The 21,305-nt window shown below is 42.1% G+C and overlaps 2 protein-coding genes across 3 annotated transcripts in view; both read left to right on the forward strand.

The window, feature by feature from the left end:
* The first annotated feature begins 6 nt into the window (after positions 1–6).
* FOPNL (FGFR1OP N-terminal like) lies at positions 7–4,230 on the forward strand. 2 transcript variants are annotated; one of them, XM_017734227.1, is made up of 5 exons: positions 7–102; positions 375–572; positions 1,178–1,262; positions 2,124–2,266; positions 3,792–4,230. In XM_017734227.1, exons 1-5 carry the CDS (start codon positions 45–47, stop codon positions 3,866–3,868), a joined length of 561 nt encoding a protein of 186 aa, XP_017589716.1. In that variant the 5' UTR covers positions 7–44; the 3' UTR covers positions 3,869–4,230. The 2 variants fall into 2 exon arrangements, with proteins under 2 accessions (XP_017589716.1, XP_017589717.1); XM_017734228.1 differs by having other exon boundaries at positions 2,127–2,266.
* Positions 4,231–9,611: 5,381 nt separating this feature from the next.
* The window catches only part of MYH11 (myosin heavy chain 11), a 55,561-nt gene continuing 43,867 nt past the window's right edge, over positions 9,612–21,305 (forward strand). The window contains exons 1-3 of the mRNA XM_008633530.2: positions 9,612–9,708; positions 15,859–16,217; positions 20,782–20,938. Coding sequence (XP_008631752.1) covers positions 15,876–16,217; positions 20,782–20,938 — 499 coding nt within the window. The 5' untranslated portion in view covers positions 9,612–9,708; positions 15,859–15,875. The remainder of the gene's footprint in view (positions 9,709–15,858; positions 16,218–20,781; positions 20,939–21,305) is intronic.

Here is a 21,305-nt window from a genome sequence, read left to right on the forward strand (position 1 = left end):
GCCCGCGGCCACCTGGATGGGCCTCAGAGCTGCCGCGGGCGCAAATGGGGACTGCCGTCCCTCATCGCTGCTCCCCTCGTGTACCGTGGGCTGTATTTCATTGTACTTAAACACATCTTGGTGCAGTAACATTCTACTTCTTAAATTGCCAGAATGTATGCTTGCGATTTAAAAGAAATGTATTTGTGACTTCTCCGAAGGCTTGACTTCTCTCTGTGACGTGCCTGGCCTGGTGGGTGCTGGCACGTGCGCAGGTGTGATGCCTTATCGCTGTTGCACTGGGGTTCGCCAAAGCTCTGTTCGCATCGGGGCTAATTAATGCTGCTGCTTGAATGAGTTTGCCTTTAAATTAACGCGTCTTTTTATGGTGATAGTTTTAAAGGACACACTGGAAAAAAGAGGAGCTCTTGCCCAAATCAGAGCGAGGATCAGAGCTGAAGTGTTTAATGCCCTGGACGACCAGAGCGAGCCGCGGCCGACGCTGTCCCGGGAGAACCTCCTGATCAATGAACTCATTCGGGAATACCTGGAGTACAACAAGTACAAATACACAGCATCTGTTCTGACAGCAGGTATTGGCAATGAATCTGTGTCATCACTGTAATAGTAATCAGTGATTGTTTGGTTGAATAATTCCATTGATATTATGGAATTAGTAAGCGTGACAAGCTACATAATCTTGTCTTCCCTTGGCAATTAATAGGGTACAAACGACCTCTCCACAGTTCTACTTGCAGCATTAAGCCAAATCATTCCATTAGTTTTCAAGAAAACTTACTCTCTGCTCCGTTACCCTTGAGGTACATTGTTTGACAGAGTAGTTGATGCAAGAGCAAGAAAACTTGATAACAGCCTGCCGACTCAAATTTCTTGAAATGTCTGAGAGTAGTAGTTTAGAGAAAGAGTTGTTTGCCTGATGAATTTATCTTTCTGCTGTAAGACTTCTTTAATATTTTCCTTAGATTCTTTTAGGGTGAAGATAAAAATTGTAATGTCCTCGTAAATTTTACGAGTATGAATCACTAATGCTTAAGTGAGTTCCCTAGAATTAAAATACACTGTTAGTTATTAATAGTCTAAAGGGGAGGTGTGTGCTCTTATGCTCTTTTGAAGTTTTCTGTTAATTGGTGGCATTTTTCTTACCAGTCTTAAGAATTTCAGGGATTTTTTTTCCCAGAATCCGGCCAGCCTGAAGTGCCCTTGGATAGAGAATTTCTTGCCAAAGAGCTGAATATAGTTGAAGATGCAAGTGGAAAATCAGTGTAAGGAGGAATTTTGGAATGTACTGTATATTCTGTATACCAGTATATTTTTCTCTTCAGCGTTATTATAAATCACATATAAATGTTCTCACCAACTGAAATGTGGCTGATCCCACTCCTGCTCTGATGTGCTGGATTCAGCTTCATGATGCCAAACATGGGGCCATTTTCAGACATACTCCAGACTAACACTGAATTCTGCCAACACGGTGGCATTCCCCAGATGGTGTCCTTGCACGCCAGAACACAACTCTCTTACCAGTACATTCTGCTTTCTACAGAACGTAGATCTGCTCTTTGCATATCTGTGAGTTGCTGTGTGGAGCAATAAAAAGATTACTGTGAGATTAGATAAAAAGTCACAGTGCTCCAATACACCTGCATTAAAGAACTGAGGGCTGAAGCAGGTTCAGACATGTTCAGCATTCTCTGTAGCTTATGCTGTCTGAATCTGTCAGATGCTTAGGAAGAGTCAGGTTTTAGATGTACTGTGGTGGACTGGCCTGTAGCCCACCGAAGTCTGATCTTTTGTGAGTGTGTGGGTCCTTCTGATCCATGGATGAGAATGTGGATCTCTGCTCTTGTGCTAAACACGCTCCATTTCTTCACCTGGAGCTGGAGTTCAGTGGAGAGTGTCTCTTAGTCTGAGATTTTTAGGGGACTGTTGGTGTTCAGGGGGAGCTTAGGTCTGTGCTTGTTTATGTAATGATACTTGGCACAATGTGTTTTAAATCATTAAAGACATCTGTACATATTGTAGAAGTAAATATTAAGATCTAAGAATTCCTGGGTAAAAGGTGTATTTTTAATGCTCAGTATTTCATAGACTTTACAGACTATTTTTGTAATTTTTCCCTTAAGCAGACCTCTCCTGTATGGAATTCTCTCTCATTTCTTACATGGTGGTAAAGAAGAAAGTACCCAGAATATCCTTCCAAAAGTGTCTTTGATGAATTATCCAAAGCATAACCTTGGCAAACCACCTACTGAGAGAAATCAAAAAGGTGGGTGCAATGTCATTTTGCAGAAGTTTTATCTGTGACTAGATTTCCTATACCATGCATATGCTTATAAAAGCATAAACATGCAGCTGGACACAGTGTACCTCCTCCTCTGTGCAAGGAATGCGTTCATCTGACACCAAATGTGCCACTTCCCTAAAGGTTCAACGGGCCAAATTCTACTCCCTTATACTACTGCAAATCTGAAAAGGGTCAGCTAAAGACAGTCTCACTACATTGGCAATTTAATACAAGATTTTAACCAAAAGTCTCAATAAAATATATTCAATAGTGGGCATATCTCTGTTTCTTATCTGGTCTAACCTAATTTCTTTAGAAAGTTCTTAACTCTTTAGCTGTCAGTTCTTTATATGGGCATAAACCTTTTCTGAGAACCTAATTCATATCCTATTTGCCACAAAAGCTTAAGCCCAAAGTTTATTGCTCTGTAGTAAACACTGCTAAATGTTATTTGCCCTCTCTGGTCTGCTTTCAGACTGGTTACAATTAATATCACCTAAGGTAGAGAATGAAAAGGTTCATTGGTCCAGTTTTTTCCTTCAAAGAGTCTGCTTGGCATATTGCTTCATTTTTTACTGTGAAAATTTATTACTCTCCTGTTAATACTATGAACCATTTGGTTTGTATCCAAAAATTTCAAAAGTATGAGGCCTGAGATGTTACTGACATCTAAAAGTGTGAGAAGTACTAACAGTTTTTAACAGTTAATTCATTGAGACAATGCTGCTTTTCTTCTGCCAGAAGAGGGGGCTGAAGAAACAAAATTTCCATACCAAAACTGCTATAAATTACCTCTTTGTTAGAAAACAATTATTCCTATCAGAAATTTCTCCATGTTTTAAAACAAACTGAGTATATAGGAGAATTGTTTTTAAAGTATACTTTTGTTTCTACTGACTGCAGGATCACCCTGCCCTGTTGACTCCACTGTAACTTCACATGGAGATTTAATTGGTTACTGTTAGTTACAGAAGTCAGGATTAATCATAAGACACAACAGCATATTGCTTTTAAAACACAAAAAACCATGCAAGTTTTAAGGCTTTGGACCTTAAGTCAGTATATTCTGAAATTACTTTCTGCATGTGTTTGTTGAGTATATTAGTGGAGACCTAAAGGCAGTGGGTTTAAAATACTAATTATCCAGCTCTTTTAATTAGGCTGCATATTCAGGTAGTCAAGTCCATTTATAAACTCAACCTGCCAAGTCTCCTATTTAACATCTAACTTGCTTTTGCTTATTTAGATGTATGAGTATTCCAGCAGGCTGGGGATCCTGATAAAAGGTGTGGAATATGGTGTTTCTTCAGCTCATTCAGTACAGCTGAGTTGGAAGTTGTCGGAAATCTAATCTTAGTGATGCAAAGCTTCATGGAAACATTCATTTGTAAAATTGCCTGGGTTCTCTATGATGATATGGTGTATCAAAGCTGACAATAGTAGAAGATAGTACTCACACCTTGGACCTCCAAATGCATGAGAATATTTTTGTCTGTTTCGTTTTCAGACAGAATTCCAGAACCAGGAAGGATGGCTGGCACGAGCATCGAAGAGCCTCTTATTTTACGAAGTGTAAAGAGATGATATCTTTCATTTGCTAATTTCTCCTATCAGGGCCTGTCGGATTTAATTTAGGACATTCTTCATTGCATAAATTTCTCCAATAAATCCAATGGGACCATTTTAGCTTGTAACATCTACTCATGAGACAGGATCACAAGGTCATACTTACTGTCAATTTAAACAATGTTGGCAAGGCTCTTTCTTTCCCCAGTGCTGATAGAAGGAAAACCGTCTAGGGAGTCACATTAGTGAATCCTGTGTCTAGAAATTGCACCTGAATATACTGGGTATGTCCAATAAATTTTTATATAATAACTTATAATTTCTGCACTTGTATCTTTGTGTGTTTTTCCTGTGCTTTTGAATAAATTTTTTCTATTTTATTCTGTGTGGTAGTTTGAGAGTGTTCAAACTAAACATTTTAATAATTAATTTTAAAAAGAAGCTACAACTTTCAGATAATAAGGGAAAAATAAATTTTTAATAGAAGATTGAAGTGATTTAGAGGGATAGTTGTTTTTAATTCTCTGGAAATGAGGACTATATTTATCTTCATGCCAGCAAACAAACAAGAGTAAGTTTTTTCCATCTGGAGTTGCTATAAATTGTACAGTGTAACACTGGGTATATGGGACGGGAAGGAACTTCTGGCGTTTTTTCCCAAACAACATGAAACTCAAAGTCAGGCAAAGCTAAAAATAAAGTTGATAGTAGATTACAGATTCCCAGAACTCTTTTTTAGCTAAGGTATTTACATGTTTTGAAATGGTAATTTATTTTAAAAGCCAAGCTTGCAGGGGTACATAAAAAGTAACATCTATTTTTTCTCTTTTCATTTTAACAAAATGCATACATGTTAAATATTTCCAGTGGTACTGAGAGGAGGTTTGTATAAATAAATCTCTAGAGTCAGGTCCTTAAAAATCTTTATTGTTAGGTAAATGGTACAGTGGAGGGGGGAAGAGAACTCACAGTTTGTGAATTTGAAAGGACCCCAGGTTGTGCACGCTGTGAAGTTTTGCCTTTATCTTGGTTTGACCCAGTTAGCATTGCAGGGATACTTTTACTTCTACAAGCAGCCTGTACTCTAACGTGGAATTGCAGAGAGGCTGCATTTATCCATTTGAAGCCTCAGCAGTGAGCTCATCTCCTTCGTGTGACTGGCAGTGCTGGCAGCTCCCCGTTGGCTGATTGTGAGTGTCTCAGGACTGCTGCCAGGAGGGGAGGACGTGTGTTTGCAAATAAACCTCAATCAAATCCATCTGTAAGTCTTCAGCTCTGCATCAGTGGCAGCTGACCACTGGGTCAGGCGAGGGAATCTGTGTGTGCCCTCAGTGTTTGCTCTGTGCTCACGCCCCGTCACCTTCAGCTACTGAGCTGAAGAGCCATCCCTCAGTGTTTAATTTGGTCTTCCAGAAGTTCAGTGCTACACACCTGTTTTTCCATGAACCAGTGGATCAAATTGTTATGTATATTTGGATTCTGAATTGTCTTTTCAAGGGCAAAGAGAAAGGCTCTGAGAGCACAAAAGCTCAAACATCCTCTGCTATGCAAATGTTTCAGTGTAACCAAAGCCACTACTTCTGCTTTCTGTCTTCCCACCATAGATCATTCAGGTGCTGCCCAGGTGCCACGGAGCTCCCTGGGAAATTAATTTTTAGTGGTAGAAATTAAACACAATTTTCACCCAGGCTGAAGAAGGCAAAGGGATGTTTGGTACCTGCCCTTTCCCAAGCCCACAGCTCAGCAGGCTCCTGTGTCCACAGTCAGGAAAGCGGAAGCTGCTACACAGGCGTCCTTCACTGAGCTTTGACATAAAGGTGTATGTCTGAAATCAGAGACAAAATACATTTAAAACAAAGGGAATCTTTGGGCTGTTTTCTCTGGAGATTCACCCGTTGTACAGACACTGCACTGGGACAGAGGGTAGAATTTGGCCTGTTTGCTCTAGGTGCAACTTGCATTTCATCTAATTCTCCAATACCCTCACAGCCCACATCTGGGGTTTTGAAACAATCTCTTGTTTCAAATTATAGTCATTGTACAAGCAAACTAAAGGCAAATTAAAGTGTTTTTCCAGTGATATTTATTAACAACAAAGCTTTGAAATACGTCTGTGAAAATATACTGGTCTAATCATTATTGGCCTACCATTTATCTTGACAGTACATGAAACATGAGCATATCTTTCACGATGATGACAAACAGCAAGTCCTCTGAATGTCAGACTGCCTGCCTTGTTACCAGGTGAAGAGGAATTGCAAAATCTTTGCCATATGGATGCACTTAGCATTCCTTAAAATTTTAAGGTGAGATAAATATTTAGATCAAAATATGTCACAGTCCTAGAGCCACAGGTTCAGGTTTTAGAAGAAATTGCCACCTAGGTGAGCATACACAAAAATTAGTTTCTCAATTTCAGAAGCTGCGTAATTGCATAATAATTACAGCCTGGGATGTCTTGCATTAACTGCCCTTATTCTTTCTACTGACAACTGAAAATTTAAAAAAGAAAGATACAAGCATATAGAAGTTTAGGGTCTTTAAATAGCAAAATGCATTTGTGAATTTTCTTGGAGACAGAACATGAACTAAGAGCTTTACGGAGGGAATTCCATTAAAAGAGGCTGTTTGTTGTCTAAGCACATTATCACAAGTGAAGGTGACTAGGAGCCAGTGAAGTCTGGTGTGGATATCAGATCTGGAAAGCTCTTTGGAAGAACTTAACCCACAAGTTTTAAAAATAAAAAGTTCTTTAAGACCAAATTTTTGCCCTCTCCTCAAATGAGAGAAAACTGTGTCTCTAGGCTCCAGGGCAGCCATGCTGTTCCAGAGGTTTTAGTTTCTGTCCTGCACAGGAGAGATTTTTTAAAGCTTTATCAGCTCACTGTGAGGAGTCGGTTACTTTTTCCTTCCTGAGCACCAATCTCGGTGTCACTGGATCAGTTTTCCGGAGGAGTGATTATCCTTGGGTGATCACCTTTAGGAAAAGAAACCCCGAAAGGTTTGTTCACACTTGCAAAGAGACCCTTTCAGTAGCAGCTGATTCAGACCTGACCTGCACCCTTCACTGACTTCACCCGACCACCTGCAGCCGGTGTTGAGCACAAACCTTAACATCAAGCAGCTGGCGAGTGTTTTCCCTCATCAGACTGCCTCAAGATTGATTGTCCTGGCTTGGTCACAGACTGTCCCTCCTGTTGTAAGGGCACAGCTTGACACAGGTGGTAATCCACCAGTATAATTACCAGTTCTAATTATATTTGTCATGTTAGAGAAACATGGTTGGTAAAACTTAAGCAAAAACATTTTTAAACAAAACAAAAATTGCTTACCTGACACATTATTTAACAAACTAACATCACCATCTGTGCTTTTGGTTTTTTCCCCTCTGTTGTGTTCAGGTTACACCATGGTAAGGCAGCAAAAAGTTCACTTCTTTCCTTCTTGGGTCCTCTTTCTTTTCCCCAAGCACAATATTTACAGTGCAAATTCAGTCAGGAGATATTTAAGGGCAGGCTGCCCAATACTTTATTTTTTTCTAGAAAAGTACTACATAAATAAACAAATCAAGGGGATTTAAACAAAGCTTATTTTTTTGTCACAAACTCATCATCCACTGGGAATCCACAGCTTTCATTTTGAGGCAACTTTGGTTTAAAACAAACACCCCAACATTCAGGAACCCCCAACCAGGCTATCAGATTAGTATATTCTTACATTAACTTTTAAGTGAAGGTTGGAAGCCATGCTTACATTTAACAGTTGCTACCCCACATGGCTTGAGAGTGCAACTCTTTCAGTCCCAGCACTAGTGTTTTTTCAGACTTTCCAGCTCCATTTAATGTCACATCATATATCACCCTCCAGCACTGCTGCTGTTAAACACCCTCCTCGGGCAGCAAGTCTGCGTGTGCAGTGGTTTGCAGACCAGCCAGAATAATTTCCACTCCTTTTTAAGCTACTATTTTAATGTGTCTGGTTTTGTGAAACAGCTGCATGTGTTTAAAAGGAACTTCTTAGGATAACTTTGATGAATGTTAAAATGATCATACTTTTCAGAGGATTCCCTTGCATTTCATTGTGTTTCTAATTAAAAGCTAAGTTTGCAATCAAGAAACTGCAGGGAAAAAAGTAAAATAGGGTGAACGACCCTGCCCTGTGACAAACTTTCTGCTAACAAGGACAAGTTTCTTGGATTTATGTCATGGTGATAATTTCCCTTGGCTTTGCTCCAACAAAGTCACACATGCACAAGTCTGATATGGTGCTGCAGGGTCCTGGAAAGCTCTGCATGGCTCCATGGCAGCCCCACACCACTGCAGACACCAGCCCTCCCTGTAGCAGGACAGTCTGTGACCTCTGGCACTGTGTCACTGCCCTGGAAAATCTGGCCTTCTCCAGCTGAGGCCCAAACTTGACCCTGTATCTCATATTTCTGAAATGTTGCAGGGTAGAAACCCCAGGGCTGTTTCCCTCTCTCCTCTTTGTCCAAATTTTTTCACCACTGGGCAGAACTAGAAGGGGCTACAGGTCTATCACACCTGCAAGTTCCTGACCCAGTGACAGCAGAGGTTTTTAGCCCAGCCTCCCCTCATAAGTATTTTTTTAGGATGATTAGACCTGTATGAGCCCCATCCATCTTCCCCAGGATGGTTTATTTTCCAAAGAAGAGAGGGCTGTTGATGTCAAGAGACATAATTTCACTCAGGCCTGTGCTCTGATCCTTTGGGTATACACCATATTTAGTCTGTTGCTGAGAGGGGGTTGTTTCGGTATTTTGTATTTGGCACGTTGATGGGAATTCCTAGAGGATCCTAGCTTTCCCTTTTTGGGATATCTCCATCCACAGGTCCTACTGCACAAGGCTGTTGGCTACTAGGGGAGGAAGGAGGGGGGACAGCTGAAGACTGAAGGTTTGGGGGATGTAAGGAAGGTTTGATGAGGACCAGATCACTCCCTCACCCCTGCAGGTCTGGCTCCCAGCACCCTGTCCTCCTCTCCCTGCCAGCACACGGTGCCTGCTCCCTGTTCTGTCCATGCATCCCGGGGACTGTGCTCCCCCAGCTCTTCACCGCTTCTCTCCTACATTTGTGGACACAGGGAGGTATTTCTTATACATGAGCAAGTATTTACAGTCCTTTATCAAGAACTGAGCTGCACACTGGATCACGAAAGAAACTGGCAAATCTGCTGGGAAGGTGGGAAACAACCGTCTTCTTTCCCACAGGCAAATGAGGCTTAAACCAGCCTCAGGCTCCAAATGTCACATAAACACAGGGAGACCCAGAGCCACCTCCACCCACACAGCCCTGCTGTGTTAGGAATAACCCTCTTTGCCCAAGCAGCCCCTGAACTCAGGGACATAGCTCCAACAAAATGCACTGACAGTGGGTCAGTGGGAAACATCCTGTGCCACACGGGCCCATGACCTGCCCTTTGCCCTTCTAGGCGCGGGGCCATGAGGGGCAGGGATACTGGCAAGGCAGGAAGGAGTTAAAGGTCCATTTGCTTTGTCAAACAGCAGGGGAAAAGGGTGAAACCCTGAACTTGTGAGTTGGGGGCACCCCTTTCATACACCCTTCTGAAAGCCAGAACCAGCCTGCTTCCCTAAAAAGTGGCTCAGGGCAGGGGCCACAGCCTAGGGTTAGGCCCTGCTGGGAACGAGGTCCTTGGCTCAGGCTGTGTTTTTTAAGCCAGGTACCAAAAGGATTTTCCAGCAGGACGTGGTTTCCAGGGCCCCTCCCCACTGACAAGATTCTCCTCCTCTATATAGGGAGGCTGCGAAGGCAGCAAGGACTTGGGCTGTCCCGGCTGGTGGCTGTACCTCCAACTCACTCCGCTCCCACAACTGGACACCTGTGAGTACCACGGCGGGGTGAGGTCCCTGCCGGGGACTGGGCTGGGGGCTCACACACTTTGGGATGGGTAGTCTGGCAAGTTAACTCTCACACTGCTCTGCGAACACACTCAGAGAATTAACCTGGGCATGGGAACAGACCGATCAGACGCGCCCAGGCGATTTATCCCGGTTTGTGTGTTACTGGTTGGGTTCTGGTTAAAATGCATAGAGACTGTGCATGCCTGACAGTGTGCACAGATGTTCTAGCCTGCTTCTAGTCACTGCTAACACCACCATCGCAGGGTCAAGGCTGAAAGACACTGGCTGCAGAGAAGGAGCCGTTCTCTGAGCCGGCAGCAAGGTGCAGGGCGGTGCGGGCGGTCACAGGTACCTGCTGCAGGTAACCACCACACGGGCGTTTGGGAATGAAAAAGCCTGGTAACCTGAGCTGCTGATCTTCTCTAAGTGTTCCTAACCTCTTAGTCCTAATTAAGGACTGCTGAAAGAAAGTGCAACCAAATAAAATAATCAGTTCATCAGTAACTTGTTCTGTAAACAGGAAAAATGCTTAAAAATTAGAAGGAATGGAAACACTTTTATGTAAATGCCCCAGCATTACATATATATGTTTTTAATATGCTGGGAACAAAGTTTAAGCAAAACTAATCTGATAATTTACTGAACTACACGAATTTCAAAGGTGGCATGCCTTTTTTTTAAAGGGAAAATAAAGCAACCAACTTCTAAGAAAATCCCGTTAAGTAAGTTAAGACGACAGTAGATGGCAGTGCAGAAAGCAGCTTCAGTGTCATCCCAGAGGTTCACGGGCTTCTTTCATATACGTGTGTGTGTGTGCGCGCGGGTCTGTGTGCATGCACACCTATAAAAATGTTGATATTTATGTGAAAGGCATATATGTTTGCATAATTAAGAAGCATCATGAGATATTTTGAATATAAGGGAAATCAGAAGGCTTGTCATTATTACCTAATACATACATCTTAGTAAAATCTTCTCTAAAATACACTTGTTGAAAAACAAGCCCACCTTGTCCTTCACTCCAAGCTTTGCCCTGACAGGCAGTTGGCAGCAGGATTGTCTGGATGGACTGATTTGCTGAGCTCCTCAAGCTCCCCCCTTCCCTCAAGCCACTCACTCAGGGGCTGAACAGATGAACCCCCTGAGAACAAAGCTCTAATTAGGTTGTCACTTCAGTTTAATGCCCGATTCTGCTCTGGCTGTGTTCGCTTGGATGTAAACAATGAATTTTATTATCTCATTTGCAATTGACACACTAGTCCCTAAAAGGTATTTGTTTTGAATTTGTTATCATTACATTTTTGTGGAACAGCGAGTATTGAGCAGAACATCTCCATAAAAGGCAGCGTGGGGATGTATGCAGAGATCCCAATGCTTTGGAAATCACAGACACTTATTAGTTGCAAATCTGTTGGCTTCTAAGTATGTTAATTTTAGGAGAAACCAAGAGCTAGATAGCTTTCCAAGTTGTGCAAAGTCTAGTTAAATTATGGATTATTTGTGAATTCTAATCAATATACAGAATCTGATTTAGTTAATAGAGTGACATCTACAGGAATTTGAAATAGCTGGTATTTTCTAGATAAAGAGAATCTATCCCTTTTTTTCCTTCTTTTCTGATTTTTACAGTTTATAACAGGCAATAATTAGGGCCAATTTCTTTTTAATATTAGAAAATCAAATGTTTAGTCAGAGTTACGTAATAATTCACATTAAGAAAGATGAGAAGATCTTATTGCAACTGAGGCACTTACAGATAATTTGATTGAAATATATGGAGAATGCATTACAGAAAAGAAAAACAAAAACCAAAGCCAACCAACGAAAAAAGAAACCCCAAACTGATGGTACCTCCATTTCCAGATGAAAAGCTCCACAGTGGGGAAAGGTGAAAGGCCAGGAGGGATTGATAGCAGGGCTCATGATAAAGCTGTCAATCCTGTTTCCAAATGAAGGTCACAAGGCTAGGATTCACCCCTAGATTATCTTTTGATTATCTTTTTTTCCAAGCAGTGCTCAGTAGGATGATTCAGTTAAGTGCTGGAAAAGTAAAAGATAAGGAACATGGAAAGAAAGTAGCCAAGGATTACTGTAGCCCAAGAAATGCAGTTTGAGTCAAGCAGCAGGTTACTGCTCCACTCTTATCAGAAACTGCTCATGAGAGCAGGACTTGATTTTTGAAAATAATTGGCTATACGTTCCTCTGTTGCAATAATTATTCCCTGTACAGATGTGATAAGGCTTTATGTTGACATGCACATCCTGCAGAAGAAGGGAGAAATGTCCTTTATCTTTCCCTTGGGAGAAAAGCAGTCCCTCCAAGCTCTGACTCAGGAGGTAATTCTGCTTGGCCAATAACCTTTTAATTAAAGTGCACTTCCTGGAAATATTTATATTTCATCCTTGAAATAATATACTCAGGATAAACTAGTTCTAAAGACAGCATTCAGCTTCTGTCATTAACATGAAAAGGGAAGAGGAAATGAAGACAGCCAGATAACTCCACAGTGGGACAGCAGACAGAGGAATAGAGTGAGCTGTGGAAATATCCATGCATGTTTGGGGGCTAGCACAACAAATGAATCAGGTTAGGTGTAATTTGGCACCTAAGGCAAGAAACTTCATATCAATGGTATTTTTGTGATTGCTCTTCCTCCTCCCAGTCTCATGATAACTCACCTCTGGGTATAAAAGTGTATACTCTTGTATGTGATTTGGGCTAAATGGATGAGAACCTCCTACCACCTCTTGCACATGGATAGGGGTCTCCACTTTCTCAGCCAGTCCTATGGGTGAAACCCAGGAACTGGCTAAAGGGTAAATTTTGCCTTCCCAGGGAATGTTCTCAGCAGGCAGTAAGGAGTCTTTCACCTTGGCCCATTTCCCCAGTTTCAAGCACATGCTGGCCCACTGCAGTGCAGTCTTGATCAGAGATGGACCAGAAGATATACTGCCAATTATTAATCAGAAAGCTTCAGCATCTCATTAGCAGCTCATTAGTCCTCACTAGGACAAATTTAGTTGAGTTTGTGGAGCTTATATTTTACCCCTTCCATTCAGAAACCTTCCTTTATAATGAAAATGAATAGTGCACATTAATAAATACATTTTTATTAGCCATTAATCCACACTTCCTAACTGCATTTCCTTTTTTACTACAGTGGTAGTCAGAAGCTGCTAAAACTTTATCCTTAGATTCCAGAGGTTCAGTGACGAACAGTTCTTTTCACATAAATCCACATTTTCTCCTCATTGTGTTTCAGAGGAGTTTTGGGATCCAGCTCAGACTGTCTATTCACTAGTTCTTGTAGGGGATCTATTCTTACCATACCCAAACTAGTCCTAGTGCTTGGAGCTAGGCGATAAGAACCTGTATTTCCAAGTTCTGCAGTTCACTCCACCTTATATACCTTCCAAGTGGATCTTGCTTTGAAAAAGATTGAATTTAAAACTTTTCTGCACCTTGCTATGGATGTGCAGGAAGAAGTAGGAGAACTTAGTCAAACAGACACAGACCAGCTCTCAGTTTCATGCTAGAATCTGTGGAAGATGTTTTTGACTTAGCATGGAACAAAAAAAGGAACTTTTCCTTGATCCTTAGGCAACAGAACAGACAAACCTCTGGGATGTCCCACTGTGACATGTTTTGTAGCAGGCCAACAGTTTTAGCTGCAGTTGGGTTTTTGACGTAGATGGTCAGGATGATTTGGCAGTTTGATTTCCATCATCATTTTCTGTGAGCAGCCTCAGAATAGCAGGATTTGACCCCATGAAGCTCAGCTCTGCAGTTCAGTCTCACTTCTGGTGTTTCTGAAAGCAGTATCTAATTCCTATTGATATAAAAGTGCTGCTGTCACCTGGCATTTAGCCAGAGGCAGCACTATCCAACCTTTCTGATGCTTCAGCATGGCTATATAGCTCTCTTCTGGGCATAGGATGGGCTGAAATCCCCGTCTCCACTGCTGCAGCCCTTCCTCCCATGCTGCTGGGGCAGTGGGGTAGAGAACGTGCCTTGCCTGTTGCCAATGCAGTGGGAGAGGCCAGGGCAGCTCCTGCTGCTCCCTGAGCCCCGTGCCCTGGGAACTGCAGCTCTGGAGATGGGGCAGTGCTTCCATGGCTCCCCTGTCCAGCAGCTTCCCCCCGCAGCCACCAGCGGGAGAGCTCAGCTGGAGAGAATACCATCTCCATTATTGGAACTGTGCAGCTCTACCAGCCCTCTTGGCAACGAGGGAGCATTTTCTGCCTTAATCCACACAGAGGTCAAATAGTTTCCTCTTGCTCTCTTCCAAGAATCTCCTGGGAGCAAGCAGAGGGCCACATCCTACAGATGCTCCCTCCCAGAGCCTCGACAGCGGGGAACGCTGCTCAGGGCCAGTGGCAGTGCACCAGTCCAACCTGCCAGGGCCTCCCTCACACATTGCATGTTCATGGATTACCTGGGTGAATTTTCATCTTTGGGATTTCCAGGCAAGGCTCTAGAACAAGCACATTCAGCTTTTTTTTTTTTTAAGACAAAACTGTCGAGGGAGCTTAAAGAGCTGGGGCATCTAATTTCCACTGGATTTCAGCTGGATACCATCTAACCTTCTTAGGCGCCTCTAAAAATCCTAGTTTTGTTTTTAAGCTTTATGCCACCTTCTGCATGATCCATGTTTCCTTCTCAGACCCCTCAGAGAGTGCGGCCTTGCAAAAAAACCTTAATCTGTGGGAAGGCTTCAGGGAAAAATATTTAGAAAGCAAGCTCTGATACTCCCAGAGCACAGGGTGTCCATTTGGCTACATACCACAGAGCTTGGTCGTTACAAGTATTGTCCTGCTTACGGGTCCTGCTTGACATCTTTAGCAGTCAGTTCTCTGAGCTCCCTCCAGATTCATGTTTGTTTGAATGCTGTAAATATTAAATTCATTCTCAATAAGGAAATGAAACAGCCTCTGTCTCCTAGAGATGTTTTCCTTGGGCACACGCTCTTTGTAGCTCCTCCCCAGCTCTGCTCTCTGCTCCACTGCACAGCAGGTTTCCCAGCCAGCAGGACTCTTTCTGCCCTGGAGCAAACCACAAATCCTCTGTGTACTCCTTCCCTCCTTTAGATCTGTGCCCCCCATGAGATACAGCAAAACACTTACAAAGCTCCAGCATTATCAGCAGTGATCTTGCAGCTACATCCAAACTTCAGTTGCCAGAGCAGGAGAGCAGCTGCCTCCTGTCTCAGCACCGTGCAAACTCTCCTCTGGCTCTCACCTATGGGGCAGATACATCCAGCTGCTTTATCCAAGTGCAAGTGCATGGCACAGATGCATCATCCTTCCAGTCTGAGCATCATGGTTCAGAGTATCTTTTAGCTGAGGCAATTTCCAGGCTTGTTTTATTTCTTCTCTCTCTCATGTGATAGACATTTATACTTCATAAATGATCAACTGCTATTGTCTGTCCCATGGGGAGGGGCTAACTCTACTTCTTCACAAGCAGTACTGAGAAAAAAAAATTTTTTTTCTGCTTTTTCTATTGACCATATCTTAATCTTATTCTTCTCCAAATGAAATGGTATTAAGTGATTGGAAATAGTCCTTTGCAAGGAAAGTTCATTTCTGTCCTTGCTGGAACACAGCTCGGGAACCATTCTTCTACTATTTATTTCATTATTGCACTGGTATGCCACTATGCACCCAACAGCATTTGGGTGATGGGAAATTTTTTATTTGTCTGAATTCAATTAACTTTGTGATGGGCAGGAGCTGAGGCTGCAGGAGGGTGTTCAGCTGGTTGTCCTGGTGCAGTTCTGACAGTCTCATTGCACAGGCATTAGTTATGCCTTTTTTTTTCTCTTTGCTCTTCAGTGCAATATAAACAAGATAAAGTAATAAGCCCAGAAGTCCTCATTTGATTTAGTGCCATGAAGCTTTTGATTTTGGTGATTCCAGACACAGTAACAAGGGCATGAGAATCTGAACACATATATTCTAAAGTATTTAAGCTGGCAGTCAAAAGTATCCACATGGAAATGTGAGATATGACACAGGACCTATAGTGCTTTGGACCTCCTGCATATTTGACAAATGTGTTTTGCCTGGAATGTCTCCACATTTGCCTTCCTTTATCCCTTTAAATCAGAATATTTTGCTTCCTCAACAGGTGTCTGCTGAGTCAAAATGGCTCAAAAACCTCTCAGCGATGATGAGAAATTCCTCTTTGTGGACAAAAACTTCATCAACAACCCACTTGCCCAGGCTGACTGGTCAGCAAAGAGACTGGTTTGGATTCCATCAGAGAAACATGGATTTGAAGCAGCAAGTATCAAGGAAGAGAAAGGGGATGAGGTGACCGTTGAACTGGCAGAAAATGGAAAGAAAGTGACACTGAGCAAGGATGACATCCAGAAGATGAACCCTCCAAAGTTCTCCAAAGTGGAGGACATGGCAGAGCTGACTTGCCTCAATGAAGCTTCAGTGCTGCACAATCTAAGGGAGAGATACTTCTCAGGCCTAATTTATGTGAGTAGACCCAACCACACTCAGAGCATTTCCTATTGCATGCAACCATGTCCCATTGACAACGAGGTGGATCCCCACCCACTGCCTGCGACACAGGCCTTGTGTAACACCGCCATACAAGTACCAACCCCCAGTAATGGCATCCTAACCCAAAAATGTTTTAAGTTCACTTTATTCCCCATGATTCTCCTGCTTCTTTAATAATGGCTTCTTAACTAAATTAAAACACATGAAGGTTTCTTTTCAGCAAAATGTACAGATTCTGAAAGAATACTGTTGGCTTGGAAAGTACTCTCTGATAGGTGAACAAAATCTGAGTTCTGCTGTTGGGGGGAAAAAAAAATAATAGGGACTTTTAAATTAATTCAAGGTAAACCTGAACAAGTTTCCAGTAACTTGCAAAAAGAGCATACGGAAAAGCCAAATCATGCAGTTTTTCTCAGGCAAAACTCCCACTGAAAGGCAGCTGGAAAGTTCTGGTCTGGTGGTGCTTGAGTTAAACCTTATGTTTGGATAAAGGTACAAACCCACTGGAATTTAGGCAAGAGTACTTGCATGTACCAATGTGTCACTGAAGCAAAGTCACGCATCCACTAAACCTTTTTTCCCCTCATGTTGGTCAAGTTACAGATCAGACAAGCCTGGACAAATTATAATTTCTCTATATTCATGTGAGTTATTAGACTACGCAAGATTATTCTGTCTTTCAGTCCACACAAGTACATTAACACAAGAATATTTTGACACTGATAACCCTTTAGTCTATCCACATCAACAGTTAGCAAACAGCACAGTAAGAAAGCCCAAAACTTTTCCAAGGAATTTAGCTGTTATCTTTGATTTTACATGGAGGATCCCTATGCTGTGCTGCAGAAAAGTTACCTACAGTTTCAATCTATGAACATTTTACTTGTATGAAAGACCACTGATGAGTGAAAGTACAGAGCTTAAGTAGAAACAGTAGTCAAGGTCTTATTACTAATATGAGGAATGCTAAATTGAAAAGTAGGAAATGAAGCAGAAAATAAGATAGTTATATGGAGTACAACAAAGGAACTACTTACTTGTTATGCGTAACTTCAAAGAGCTAAGCTCAAGATCTTTCCTTCAGGAATGTACTAAAATACACATTAAGAAGTTCCTGAAAGAAGCTTGACTTCCCATCTTTTCATTAGTTGAGTTTATTGGATTTTAAGTTTGCAGGTGAACATGTGGACCCACGTGCTATTATATCAGAACATGCAGCCTTAATGATTAAAATAGACTTTTTCTGAAAGTGTTCTGCATTGTTGCAAGAATTAAAAGAATTAGTAGAAGGTTAGTAGGATAAAATGGGGGATTGGGCATTTCTTTGTTGTTGTTCTCAGCAACGCTCTGCATAGATGTTCCAGGGTTTCCCTTATGTTTACTTTGTGGAATTTCCACTTTCTACAGAAAGAGGAAATTAATTTCCAAAGGTGGATAATGCAATTAGAAATCAAAGAGTTTTTCATGGAGGCAAAAATGGAAGTGTACCTGAAATTTAAGTTTTCTTTCTCAAGAGACTAGATTTTAAGATGGTGAAAGTTTCAAAGAAATTAATTTGACTTGTAGTGCAACAAGTTAATCATATTTTCAGTAACCAAAATCTGCTTGAAACTGTCCAGCTTTATGCAGTGCTGCCCTACTAGATGCTGTCATACCTTTTTAAAAACAGAGGGGGCCTCTAAAGAGAATTTGAGTCTCATCCACTTGCAAAACTAACTGTAAGCAACCATCTCCTGGCTTTGCCATGTGTTGCCTAATTTGCATCCCTTGGAGTCCCACACATTCAAAGAAAACATGACCTCAACATTTTTCTCTCCAGAGCATCACTGACGCAAATGGGGATTCCCAAATCTGCTAAAGAAAAATAATCTCCCCTCTTGCATTTACATTAAATATTATTAAATACAAAGATTCAGTGCAGAAATTCACAGAGTGACTGCACACTAGAAAAACACCCTGGCCTTTTGCTTCATCACAGATAATTAAGATAGAGGGGCAAGAAGAAACACGAGCCACTAACTCATGTTTCACATTGCTCAGAACAAAAAGAATCTGCTTTATCCACACACGAATTACACCAAAAATTATTATATAAGCATGAATAATGCAGCAATGCAACTTCAGTGGATTTGAGAGTAGAATCAAGCTCCTTGTGGCTGTATTCATAGGCACTACTTGTTCAGTCTTCACTCAACAGTGAAAAATGCTGTCTTTTATACATAAAGCTATATATGCATATTGGAACTGAGGTTGGACTCTTCTGCCCCGACCTAGATATTTACAATGCAGATGTGTATTTGTGCCAGGCTCCTGTAAATACCCATCAGCAGTAGCTGTCTGAGGGATACACAAGCTCAGCACTCCCATGGAAGTATCCCTAAGACATTTCAAATTATGTTCTTCTTCCAGACCCTCTGGGGAGAGATTCAGCTGGGGGTCCCCCTCTCTAGACAGGCTCTGCCCCAGGGAGAAGGATTTAAGACATGGAAGCTTCAGTGCCCCCACTTTCAATCACACACTTGGCCGTGTCAAAACATCCTCTATATTAATCTAGCTCCCCCAAATCCTTGAAAAGCAGATACCTAGAGCTACAATCAACCAAAATAAGAGGGCTTCATTAAACTTCCTGAGGTGACAGATCATATAGTCACAGTCCAGTTAGAAATGAGGATTCCTGAATTTCATCAGCTTTTACTCTGCCTTAATTGCCTGCTTCTTGTGCCTCAAAATTAGTTTTTCAAAGGCATGTTACTGTGTGACTGGGTATGCAAACAGCCCTACATGTGGCAAGTCAGGAAATGCCTGGAAATCTCAGGGAAGGGACGCCTAAATAATTTCCTTGATTTCCTCTCCTATTATTTTACTTGGGTGAGAATGATTAGTTGAGTGTGCACAGTAAATCTATTTATACTATTAAAAAATGTCTTGCTGTCCTTTCCATAAGGGCCTTGGTGGTCATTCTAGGATAAAACTGTCACTTTTCAAGTGTGTTATCCTGGCAACACTAAAGTTCATTTTGACATGAGCAGCACAGTTTCATTCTGAACTCCCATGCCAATGAAAATCCAGCCCAGCAACTCCCTACCTTCCACACCAAGGGGTTCAGCTTGGGGATGCTGAGAACTGGCGAGGATTTGAGCTCGATTTTCTTGGACTGTGGTGACACAGGCACAACCTGAGCTGTTGGTGGAGGTCCCCATCAGCACCCGGAGCACCCCAGATGTCCTGTGCCCAGCTGCAGCACCCAACCTGCTGCTGGCGCCCGAGGCTCCGGCCCTGTGTGCAGAATAAATACCATATAAAGTGCTCAGGCTGTGCCGGGGCTGTGTTGGGCCATTGCCTATTATGGTCAGGAAAGGGAAATCCCTGTGCCCGGAGCCTCCCGGGTGCCAGGGCCCAGCCTCGCCGGGTCAGCTCCAGCCACGGGGGAAGCAGCCCCGGGGCTGAGGAGGGCAGCAGCTGCACCCCACAGAGCCTGCAACTTTCACACACACGGCAGGAAAATAAAATAAATAATCATAAAAATTAAACAAACAAACAAACCAACAAAACAACCAACCAAACAAACAGCATACTTTCATTATTTCTTTTTTTTCCATAGGCCAGTTTAAATATCACAATACTCCTGCAATTATGATCTCATAATGTGGTAATTTTTTTTATTTTGGGGGTTTAAATCTTCTTTTAAAATTAAATACCCTTGCAAATTTCTTATTTTTAGCAACTGTTTGTGAAATACGTCTCTTCATCTATTATCGTATCCTATTATTTGTGGTCCAGTTCAATAGCTGGAGTATTTAGAAATAAAGGAAAACAAACAAACAAAAAACTAAGAAAACATGGATGAACATCTATCAGCTGGCAGCCAATATTCTTGTTTGTTTATGCATATACTTTTACATTAATACCTTCATTAAATTCTAAACAAACCACATTTTTCCTTAAGTTTCCTGCAGAAATAGTCATGTAGTGAAGGCATGGTTAGTCTCTCAAGGCATCTATTTGGAACTTGAGAAATTTTTTTTAAGGACTCTTATCAATCATCATTGTTACATGTGTTCATAGAAGCTTTTTTTAAAAAAACCCTTCAAACATCAATCCAAGCTTCTTACCTAGGATTTCAATTTACAGAATTTGATGCCTATGTGAGCACATATTTATAACATATTCCGATAAGAAAATACACATATAAAGAAATATTAATTATTACAGTTGTTACCATACCCTTATGTGTGATAAGGGTTTGTACTGAAAATAACTGAAGTTAAGGAGCTCTAACATCAGATCACACTGTTTCTACAGATTGCTAAATTCACCTACTTTCCAGCAGCTCACTTACTAGAAATTATTTGTGCACCTGGAAATTACCCATACACATACATTCAGAAAATCTCTGCTTCATTTGTTACCGTGGGCAGAGCACAAAGGAGCGCTGCTCGCTAAAACCCCATTAATTCAATGCAGCCGATGCCTGCGTTTCCCAGCCCACACATGGCATGGGATACTAAGGCCAGCTTTTATTTGAATTCCCTTGCAGACTTACTCGGGTCTCTTCTGCGTTGTGATCAACCCCTACAAGCAACTGCCCATCTACTCAGAGAAGATCATTGACATGTACAAGGGCAAGAAGAGGCACGAGATGCCGCCGCACATCTACGCCATCGCCGACACGGCCTACAGGAGCATGCTGCAAGGTAGGACAGCCCCGGGCTGCAATCCCTGCCCTGGATGTGGCAGAAAACACCTGGGAACTCCGTATGTGCTCCTCCCAGCACTCAGCCAGGAAAGAGCTCTCACAGAGGGCAGCACTGCCTTTCTAGAAGTTTCAGAGGAATTCTTTGGCAGGAACAGCAGTCCACAAACACTGTGACTCAAAAAGGAAAAACAGTCCTTTTACCCATCTGTGTTGAGGCATGTGGGAAGGTTTCAAAGTCAAGCAAATAGTTTTGGCAAATACGGGCATGGAAAATGCTCCCTCTCCACTAGTGGAGACTATTCCAAAGTTAGCTGTGAGCGCTGCTGGATCTGTCAGCATTGCTGCTCTCTCCTGCCAGCACAGCA

The sequence above is a fragment of the Corvus brachyrhynchos genome, unplaced genomic scaffold (assembly GCF_000691975.1).
Source record: "Corvus brachyrhynchos isolate BGI_N302 unplaced genomic scaffold, ASM69197v1 scaffold5, whole genome shotgun sequence".
Classification (NCBI taxonomy): Eukaryota; Metazoa; Chordata; class Aves; order Passeriformes; family Corvidae; genus Corvus; species Corvus brachyrhynchos.